At 43.5% G+C, this 11,375-nt stretch overlaps 1 protein-coding gene across 3 annotated transcripts in view; it reads right to left on the reverse strand.

Annotated features, from left to right (window-relative positions):
• SIM1 (SIM bHLH transcription factor 1) overlaps positions 1-10,920 on the reverse strand; it is an 87,032-nt gene extending 76,112 nt beyond the window's left edge. For 2 of the 3 annotated variants that reach the window (XM_073336862.2, XM_073336856.1), the window contains exons 1-2: positions 10,610-10,920; positions 9,210-9,851 (exon numbers count right to left, since the gene is read on the reverse strand). In XM_073336862.2, coding sequence (XP_073192963.1) covers positions 9,210-9,384 — 175 coding nt within the window. In that variant the 5' untranslated portion in view covers positions 9,385-9,851; positions 10,610-10,920. Of the gene's footprint in view, positions 1-6,691; positions 7,021-9,209; positions 9,852-10,609 lie in introns of those variants that run through there. The other variant, XM_073336858.1, reaches the window with a different exon arrangement.
• Between the last annotated feature and the right edge of the window lie 455 nt (positions 10,921-11,375).

Raw genomic sequence — 11,375 nt, forward strand, 5'->3', positions numbered from 1 at the left:
GTCCTACCCGGAGAACCAGGAAGACGAATTTCTGTATTTAATACAGCGGCTGAACTCCTTGCCTAAAGTTCTAAGTTGTTTATTAAGCCGAGTTAACGGATCTAATTATTCTGGTCCTAAAAGGGAAAATATCCCTATCCTTGCGGGTTAATGAATAGCCCATCTACATTACAGGTTAACTTTTTTTCAGGACACTTTTTTTTTTTTTTCCACGGAGCATTGCACTCCTTTTTTTATGTGTCAGGTGGAAACCTTTCGCTGTTCAGCTGTGTCTAAGTTAATGTTTTATAATTAAATGTTTTCAGTCGTCTACCTGAATCGGCTTTTCGAAACCCTACCACATGAGACAGCTCTTTGTATTTTCCAGATGTTTCAGTGCTTTCAAGTTAGAGACTTTTTTTATTCACGGACAAATCCTTCCCGTCAGCCCCCCCCCCCCCCCCATCGCTATCCTGATGCCCTTTAAAATTCTGTTTCTAAAAGGGTTGCGCAGAAAAAAATCTTCATTGATGTACCTTTTAAAAAAAATAAATAATCTGACTCTCTATTCGTTTTAACACCCAATTTCCTTTTAGCGAGGGGGGTAAACTGTGATTTCTTGCACTTGACCTACCGCAGAAAATTCTACAAATCCTTTGATTGTCTATTTAAAACAAAACAAGGAAATCAGTTTCCCTTTTGCTTCAGGATTACACTGGAAACAAGATCTAAAGATTCTCTTGTAATCTGGAGAGGCGAACAGAATAATAGGTTTGGAATAGAAACAAGCAGCTTTGTGAGGGGAGGGATAACTAAAGCGTTTTTAGGCAAAGGATTTTCCCAGCTAAAGTGGCCGAAAACAAAGCAAAACAATCTATTTTGGACGATTTCCAAGATATGCCACATTAACCTTAGTAGATAAAATTTGCTTTCCTCCCCGAGCCCCCCACCTTTGTCAAAGTCTGGTTTATCATATTTGCATAAGTAGCCTTAGAAGGGATGTATCTATTATGGATCTAAGGCGCTAGCTGGCTCACATTTCATTTGAAAAAGCTAGGCGAAGTTTTACTGTTGCTTTATACCTGATGCATTGTATTAAAATACCCCCTGACCCGTGGATTACCTCAATGGACTGGCTGCATGGGCTTTGTAATTTCCTGAAAATGAGATTTCGATTTATAAAACAAGAAACCAATTAGTAACCAAATGAGGCGAAGTAGATCCACTAAAATTGACCTAATCCCACAGGCACCATTTAAGCCAGTTCTTGGCGAATGAATGATGAGCCACAGTCTAGCGTGGGCTCAAGGCATCATCCAGCTGTGTTATTGCAAGCAGCAAAAATAAATTGATCGAGCTTTTCCTTCGGAATGAATTTTCTACTCTTGACAAAATATAGATTATAGCCCCTACATAACAGCCTCCTCCACTCGAGGTTATTTCTTGTAAGAATATAAACAATTTAGGCTACAAGGAAGTGTCCATCTTTAGGAGAGAGCAGAAGGCATTCTAGCCAGCCGGGAATGTTGCTTCGGCTATTAAACCAGTTTCAGCGCTTTGCAGGCATATATCATAGGACGCTACCATATTTGGGACTGAGGACGCTGATTCATTCTTTATTTTAATAACTTCTCTGTGGAAATGCATTTAACTTTCACACATTAAAGGCCACAGAAAACGTTTCTCTGCCTTTCCTGGTGTCAGTGTATTAGCCACATCAGATGAATCATAAGGGACCTTTCTGGGCTTTAAGAGGTTTCATTCCCATCCCCCAGACCTCTGGAGTTCACACGGACACCACCTCCTTCCTCAACGCTTTAAGAAACAACAGCTTTGATCTAACTATATTCACGCCCGCCATTCGATTGATTCAGTCCTTACTGCTGGCAACCAGGGGCAAAACTGGGCTGATAGATAGTTTCTGCCTAATGGCATTTTGGCTGCCATACCCGAGAGCTTATTTGCCATCCAAGGGCGAAGCCCCCAGGCAACGGTGGCAAAGGAATGGAAGAAGATATCCCTTCCAATTGTTTCTAATTTGATCTAGGAAAAAATAAAATCAACTAATTAAACCGGGAGAGGGTAGGAAGAATGAGATTCCAAAAGGCACATCCATCTCTTTTGCACTGGAAGATCTGCTAGGCCGGGAAGCTCTGAGCATCTGCAGCTCTGAAGCACCCACTACCCTCTTCCCCTTCCTTTGTTTGGGAGTAGTGACGAGGGGCTGGCTGGAGATGCAAGTCCTTATCTGCTTTGTTTTCACTTGCTGGCTTTGGAAATAATCATTTCCCCAATAAACTCTGGGTCAGACAATCCGTATTCAGCGGAGAGAAAACAAAACAACAACAAACTTCGCGCTCCAGTTCGGAAATCACTCTCAGAAGTGCAGTAAATACAATGGTTAAGATGTGACTAGGGGTTGTGAATGTTTCAGTTTTGAAGGTTCCCATTCTCAGACACCTGAAAGGAGTTTTGTTTTCAGAGGAGTGGTGCTGGTCGCTACCGGAAAAATTAGACGCCTTTTTGCTATGCACTTTATCCTCGTTTACACTAAACTTTGTAAGAGTGTTTGGCCTTTGGTGGGGAATGCATTTCCAGGCTACCCTCTAGAAGTCTATAACGTTGAATACAAAATTAAGCAATGCCAGCACAACAGTCCTCATGAAAAAAAAAAGTGCACTAAATATATGTTTAGTGAGGTGTGGGGGGCCTACAGCCAGATAAATAAAGCAGCGATATGTTAAACCTATTTAAAATACGACCAAAATTACAATTCGAATAGAAATAACATCAGATTATTTTATAGCATTGGGCCCCGATTCTGCTATCTTTAGTCAGGTAAAACTTTTCTTGAAATCAGCAGGCGCTTTTGCCTCAGTCGGGTCTTGATTCTGGTGCTCTGTACTGCCTACTGAATAAAACATATCCATCTACCCCTCCAACCCTGGACCAGATCTTGCACCGCCTACCCAACAAACGTCTCATGGAGTTAAATAGGGAGTTTTGCCTAAGTAAAGGCTACAGAATAGGACCCATCTATCCTGTGGTCCTTACTCCGGTAAAATATATAAAATCAATGGACTTGCCCCGACCTCAAAAGGATTGCTTTTTTCATAGAAGTGTAGGACTGGAAGGGACCTGAATAGGTCATTTTTGCCTGGGGAAGGACTGCAAAGCAGGCCCCACAAAGCGATATGATGTAATTAAATGACCATTTTAATAGGGAGGAGAGCACAGCACACCTGAATTCGATTTGTGCTGTTCTCTTTGGACACCTAATGTTCTTGCTTCGGATTTGTTTCCCTCTGCAAACCTGACGGGCACACGCACTCACGTACCCAGAGGAATGAAATGACACAGGCAGCCATTATAAGTGAAGCTCTAGCTCGAGGGTATTCCCAGTTGTCTGCTGCTTGGCAGACGGAGTCTCAGCGTCTTTGCAGTGGGACCCTACAAATGGCTGCGAAAGCCTGTGTGCGAAGAGGCACCAGGGAGGAGGACGAAGGCTGCGCTAGGGGGCCCGGAAGCCCTGGGACTGAGCAAAGTGCGTGGCCCACCCCTGTAAGCAGCAGCAGCACCTGCCTTTCCCCATATGTTGCCTCCGTGCAGCCGGCCAGGTGAAGCCCCTCACAAAGCTGTATGAGTGCACAGGCATCTCACCCCATCGTCCGTACTCCGCTCCTAAAGCAGCACCTTTCCTCCTTCCTGATCGCCCCACGCGCAGGTGGTTACTTTCTTCTCTCTCTTACTGCAGTTTCTTTGGGGGAAGACCAGCTAACCAGAGGGTCATTTCTTCCACTCTCAAAGATCAAACCCCACCCGCCCTTGTCACTGCGAAACAAAAAAGGCACAGGGTGTTGCATGCGGGAATCAACCCGAGTCTATTAACCGTTTAATTGGTTTACTATCCGTGGCCTGTTTTGCTACCTCCTAGCACATAGCCCTGCCATGGATGATTTCTTAGTTAATCCTACAAGCACTAATCAACGGTAAATAAAATCCCAGACCTTTGAGACTGCGAGGAAGCATCAATTCCTCCTTGGAGGGTCCAGATGAAATGAAATAAAGTTTTTTGTTTTTGTTTTGTTTTTTTTAAATTGCTGCTCATTTCAGCGTGTCTGCGGATGCCATTACCAAAGATTTCTAAAAATTTATTAGCCCGGTAAACCAAATGCATTCATTTGAAACAAAGATTTAGTTAAAAGAAAAAGGAGGACTTGTGGCACCTTAGAGACTAAACACATTTATTTGAGCATAAGCTTTCGTGGGCTAAAACCCACTTCATCAGATGCATTGGATGGAGTGAGCTGCAGCTCACAAAACCTTATGCTCAAATGAATGTGTTAGTCTCTAAGGTGCCACAAGTCCTCCTGTTCTTTTTGCGGATACAGACTAACACGGCTGCTACTCTGAAAGATGTAGTTAATATCCATGTTTATTCCCTAAAGAAATATTGCCTACATACGCATCACTGCTAGGGGAACGACAGAGAAATGCTGCCGGCGCTGCTTCACTACACAACAAAATACCAGCATTTTGCTTCTAACACACACAAGGCAATGTAATCCAGACTCTGCAATGCCAAACTAAAACGTCGGCCACAATTTTCGAATTTCATGAAGATCGGCATTATAAAATAATCCAAATCAAAGTTTCCTCCTCTCCCCCCACAGGTAACTATCCTGACCACTATTGTACCAAGTCACTATTTCACATATGAATACTGAAAAGCATCCGCCAAGTTTTATTTCAAACCAATTTTTATTAGCAAAAGAGCGGGGCTGTTGCTGAAGAAAATATGATTTCACCATTGATCTGATATGCGCTTTCTGGCACATAAATCTGCTTTTGCAACTGTTATGCAAGAAGTTTAGTTCTGCACCTCACATTTTAAGTCCACATCAAAACTAGAATTAAACACAGACAGGCAGCGTGGAGAGTAAACTGCAGCTTAAAGGCTTTTAAATGAGAAAAACTTCTGTAAGAAAATAAACACTGAAACCTAATGCTCAATCATTTCCCCTAGCAGCAAGAAAAACAGCATTAAATCACCTATCCACGTGGGAAACGGATTCTTTTTCGGTTAGTCTTTTAGTCCCTAAAATAAAACAAGAGTAAGGATTTCAGTATTGAAATGCTAGCCATTATTATTCTGCAAAGCTTGATTTAAACAGTGCCTTTTGCTTGAGTCTGGGAATTTAAGCGCCTTTCCGTATAGGCTACCTACAAATGTATAGCCATTTTCGTGATCGTTTTCCTAAACTATTTTCGCAACGAGACATTAGCATGGGCTTATCAAAATATATTAAGCTACTAGTTCTCTTTCTACGCAATATATATGTAGCTACATAACCCGGGGAAAAAAATCAAGGAATTTTTTTGAGTTATTTGCCACACGGCGGGTGTTTGCTCCTTACAATTTTCTGAAGCTGTATTAGACTCGGCGTTTCAACTCTTTAATGGTAAATCGCGGTTTCAGGGCCATATCTTGTCGTCGGTTTGTTTTTAAAAGCAGAACTCCCTACTGAATTCAACATGGAGTTATGCTCAAAAATTGATGGCACGGTACGGCCCCTTAGTGATTTACCAGAAGTGCGGGCCTTCCAAAAGTTAGCTGGCCACTGAAAGCTCCTGTTTGTCTTCTCCATGGAGGTTTAACTCCCTGGACCAAAAGGATGCAAGTTGACCAAGCCGCTGTTTTCAACTATAACAGAGTTCCCCCTTGAGAGGTTTAATTTACAGCAGACTTGTGAAGGGGAAAATGGGAAATGTTAAGTATTTTAACCGAGCTTTTTTTCCACTGGTATTGAAGAATTCACTTGGATTTTAAACATGAACCAAGGAGGATAATTATACAATTCATTTAAAAACCTTTGCTTCCTGAAATGGAACGTTCGCTTTCTTTCTTACATTAGGGATGTTGAGTTGTATTCAATAGACAATTATTCCTGTTTTTCAAATATTTTTCAGACTGCACCAGGATCACTCTATCCTTATCCATCCACCCACCCCCTTTATTTTAGTCGTAAAACACAATTTCCTTCTTAAAATAATGAATCCAAAATGTCTCTGCATACTGATTATATAAGAGCTGTTTAAAAGGAATTATACCCAGAAAGGCGTTCACACACTATTCGTCCGTCTATATCGTTCTTCATATAACCACTTTACTCCGTTCACATATTATCACGGCCCAGACAGATTTGAATTCCTTGTTTTAAGAGGGAAATTGTTTTAGTAGTTGCACAAGAGCTGTTAGTTAGATACAGGTAAAGTTATTCCAACCAGACGCTTAAATAATAGGTTTGTGACGTAGAAAGCCTTGAGAGGACACGTTATTTCGCAATCTTCCTGCGCCTCTTATCCGTAGACTTTAGTCAGTAACCTGTCTCGCTCCCAAAGGTTTGTATGCTTTCCCTTTCCGGGGAAAATATGACGAGAAGGTTCCCACCTTTAAATATACCCCCTCTCTGTACCTTTCCACCTCCTTCAGGAACTCCTTTGCTTCTGATACATACTTTATTTGCCTCCCTCTACCCACATCCCATCGTTAATTTCACACTCTTGTCTTTGCTGGCGACCCCTAGATTTCCCCCTAAACATAGAAAATGTCCTAAAATAGTCCCTCCGCTCCGCTCCGAATTTAGACGGACCCTTTCAGGCTGGGAAGGGTGGACCCACCACTCCTCACTGATGGCCTGGCAGAACTCACCAGTGGCTTCGCTCTGCCCAAGGGCCGGTGAGTTTCGAGGTCATCAATAAACTGGGACATGAACGATGTACCCGGAGTCAGGGCCCCGCTTCTACGCCTGCATACACACACGTAGAGACGCGTGGAGTTGGAGGTAGGAGCAGACTCGATTCCGTATTCCTCTCGCCAGAAACCTGCAGCGTTCAGTGCCACAGTGCCTGGGTGTGACTGCGTGCCTGCCCTTCTCGCTCCCTCGCCCGGAGCCAGGAGGAAATACGCAGGCAGGGCGATATAGCCTGCGTGGCTCTGGCTGCAGAAACAGGCACCGCTGCTGCGACGCGCGCGTTTGTGCTGCTGTTTCGGTGGCTTTGTGTCTGCCCCACGCGGACAGAGGGGCAAATAGAGAGGGGCGGGGGGGGGGGGACATATGCCTTGTGGCTCTGTCTACAACAGTCAAGCCCTCGCAACGGGCGTGTGCTCGTTTCTGTCTCTCTCTCCCCCCCACACAATATCCGCGCTCTTCGAGAACTGCGCTGGAAAGAACTTCGGTCCCTGCTTCCTTATTGTAATTTTAACTTGCAGTTTGCCTTTAATTAGGCTCCGAGGGGGTTGCTACCTTAAAAGCCTCATTTAGCCTCCTCCCTGGTCTCTCTGCACAAATTGGCATATGTGTTGGACAGCAGCAGCAGCTCTGGCTCTGGTGCACTTTGCCACACAATTCCCTAGTGCATTCAAACATTCGGCTTTGGCACTGAGGGACTGGGATCAGCTATTCTTCTCTTCCCATGATTACTCACAGCCTACAAGAAACACCATATGCTTCTTCTGATCAAACAACCAGCTACAGAGGCACCAATAATTGACGAGACCTGCTCGAAATCACGCAGAAAGGTAGCCTACTGAGACTGCAGGAGTTGACAAATCATTGCTAATAATCCTTTTAGGAACATCACGGCCATCAGAGTTTGCAATAGCTTTGTTTTTATAAAGTACGCGTTGACAGTATAAAGGACAACTCGATCACTTTTTAAACAGAAGGCAGCCTCGTCTAATGATATGCAAGCCGGCAAATCACAGCCACAATAGGAATGTGCAGTTTCATTTATTTTGTTACCTTTCAGGTGCTACAGCTTTGATTCATCTCCTCGCTTGCTTTCAAGTTATTAGGAGATGGATTTTATTGTTTAAGGAAATTACTTCAAGATGCAATAGATTAGAAGTTACTGTCAAGGCTGTTCCCCCCCTCCCCGCCCCCTTCAAAAAAGCAGTTATAAACAATCTGACAGAAAGAAAAAACTTTTAAAATCTTCCCGTATCCAAATATAGATATCACCCCTCGCGTATTTATACTAAAAGTATAGATTTAATAACGCACTACTTCAATCAGACTTTTAAAAATGCAAAGACTAATCTATTGCCCTACTTTTCCCATCATCTGATAGAAACATAGACTCGATCAAATAGCTAGTCTTCCTTTGTAAAACACAATATCCTGGGAGCTGTTCAAGCTGTATATGGGATTCCTGTTATTTATTCGATTGGAAGAATTTCCCGTTTCATAGTTTTCTCTTCCACATACAGGATACTCCATTCAGGCGACTCCACATAAAATATTCTTACAGGCTTTTGCACTTATTTTTCTCTCACATTAAAAGAAATAGATTCAAGATACAAGGGAACTTTGTATAGTCCCTCTTTACCGATGAATAGTCCCTCTTAACTTTCCCTGGTGTTTGTTTTGCTTGGCAGCGGATCTTGACATTTTAAACGTTAACTTTAAATCCTAGATTTGGTTAACGGCAAGACTTTTAAAAGTATATAAGAATTCCGAACCCTGTTTTTACTAGACAGATCCTTCTTCCATTGATATCAACGTAAAGTTTGCCATTGACTTCAAATGGGAATAGGATCAGGCCCAAACTTGGATCCTATTTTGATAGTGTTACAGGGATTTTCAATTCTACTGAGGGTAGAACTTCTATTAAATATTTCGGAGACCATTTAACCTCACCAAACCGTCCTAATGACTTTCAGACCAGGAGACACCACATTCATAATGCAATCAAGGTTTGTTTGGATTTGTTATTTATTTGTATAGCGTTGTACCTGTAAACTGTGGTTCAGTTCTTGAACTAAGGCTTTAGGATTTAGCATAGACTTATGTAAATATTTACCCATATATTAACTCCCCTTCATATAGCTATAAAATATGGGTGGATTGCCCTTTTTTGTTATACACGTGCTTCGCAAGGGATGCAGATCTTACATAGCAGAAAAGAAAAAGTCATGTTTGTTTTAGTAGAATACGCAGCTGAGCTCAGTATCTTGAAGTGTTGACAAAAGCACTGTTGGTCCCAACCAAACATGTCCCATATGTACTGAAGTGAAGTGAAAGTATTTACGGCAGAGAAAAGGGACAACACAGGACACCTTCCTTCAGGAATTATACACTGCCAGATGAAATTAACATAAGAGTAAACGGTCATCTGGACTGGTATTAGAATGGAGGCAAATATTCATTTTCAGTAAAGTCACCTACCTTCAGGAAAAACCACCCTCATTTTTAAATAGCTGGTGGTGAGTCTGATTATTGAGGCTTTATCCAGCTGAGAGGTGATAGCGGAGGGCAAGGGCAGTAATTTAGCCAGTTCATAAAATTCACTGTTTTCTTTCTCCCGTCTAGTCCGGGCAGCATTTTTGGACTTCTCTTTCATTGTGTTTTTTCCCCCCTTCTTTCTTACAATTTAAGCTCCCCAGATTCATCCAAAGAGGGGGAAAGCTTTCAATTACAATTCATCTTCCAGAAGCATCAAACATTGTTTTTGAATGCAGCGGGTTATTCTTCTAAATCTTTAAATGTTATCAAAAAAGATTCAAGACCAGGAGTGATAATTTTAAAAAAATATTCACTTAAAAATAACATTAACAATGCAAATGGATAGAAAAAGGTCCAATGCAGCTCAGAGAATCCCAGTAACTGCGGAGAGAACTAAATGCCTGCACCACACAACAAGCAAATCAAGGTATTCTGTCCTTTTCTTCTACTCAATGCTGCAAACATAGCTTCTCGAAAAAGAGACATAATCCTCTCTTTTTTTCCCTGCTGTCAATCCGATGCCCGAAATGATTGGCCTGCGGCTCCTTCAGTGGGTAACAGGTACCGGTTACTTCCCTCGTGCCACTGTGAAGACAACAGCATTTCTGGGATGAGAGATCTGTTACACAATGCCACACGTAACCATGTTATTACACCTTAAATAAATCATCAAGAACCAGCCTCTTACGAGTTGCACCATTTTCTCAACTGGGCCCACAATGGAAAGTGTATTTTTGCATCTCCGGGTGAGTGGCGGCTGAGAATGAGTAGAAAAAATAAATGTTCGTCTATTCTCCACCCACATTTCGGCTGCACGGACAAACATTTTATGACCAAAATGAAGTTACAGGTTTTTATTTAAAGAATAGGGAAATTCTGCCCACTTTTCATGGCAAACTAAACTAGATTGTTTCCTTCTTCCTCTTTAAATGTTAGTGCCCGGACTGCAGAACAGAAGCCCTTAATACATTCAACGTTTCAATGAGTGTAGTAAACAGTTCAAATCCCAACGCATTTGTACTTTTTCCATGTGTTCTCTCAATTCATCTTTGTGTGAGCCGGAGTCTAATTTCTAAATCAACCCTATAACCCGTGAATTAAAGTTACATTTTTAGATTTTCTGGACGCCTGCTATCCCCCCGTCCTGCCTAGGAATTGAGGTAACAACAGCATATTAAACAAAGAGCGACACAGCGTCCAACAAGACCCGGAGCACAGTCAGAACTAGCCAAAAAACAATCGCACAAGGGGGAAGCAAAGCAAAATTAGACAGACCCGAATGATTTCTCCCTTGCACAGGTAACATTGCCACTGGTCTGTGAGGCTGATCTTCTTTTACCTACCTTCAGTCCCTGCACCCGGCAGTCTGCGGAAAGCTCTCTCACGGTGAGGAGCCCAACTCTTTAATTGAAATCATTAATAGCAGCAGAGGGAAAGTTGGCTTCTCTCGCGGCTTCTCACGCCGATGGGTAGACAGATACTGCTTCCTTCCCGTCCCCTTTATGTGGTTTCAGACTCTCCCTTTCCAGTCATGGCTCGGAAGCTGATATTAATGAAGAAGCCCTAATTTGAGGCTGGGAAATGCCTAATAACTTCTTTATGGCTAAAAGGCTTTTCGCACAACTTCATTTCTCTCCTTGCCTCGGCCGAGCCCACCCCGAGTGCCACTCATCGGCCCACCTCGCCTCCTATTGGTCCCAGTCTCCCAAAGGTCGGTCTCCCACTGGCTGAGAGGCAGGGTGACGCCACCGCGTTCCGGACACACCCCCCTTTCCCCTTGTGCCGGGCTGGGTCTGCAGCGTCCGCCCTCTGACCTCCCGGCTCCTGGCACCCCTAAGGAGCGGGTGCTGGGAAAGGCTGAGACGCCGGCCGGCGGCGGGGACGGCGTGCTCGGGGCAGGATGTTTCGCTGCGGCTCCCAGCCTGTGCTGTCCAGCCCGGGGCGAGGCGATGCTCCAGTCCTAGGGCTGGAGCAGTCACCGCTGGCCACCTCCACGGCAAGCTGCGAGGTCTCCCTGTTGAGCTCTCTCAGCAGCAGCCCGTAGGAAAGGAGCACCCCGGCTCCAGCGGCTTGGTTCCTATTGTGTATGATGCGGATCAGTGTTTCAAA

Source organism: Lepidochelys kempii, chromosome 3, assembly GCF_965140285.1.
Source record: "Lepidochelys kempii isolate rLepKem1 chromosome 3, rLepKem1.hap1, whole genome shotgun sequence".
NCBI classification, from domain to species: domain Eukaryota; kingdom Metazoa; phylum Chordata; order Testudines; family Cheloniidae; genus Lepidochelys; species Lepidochelys kempii.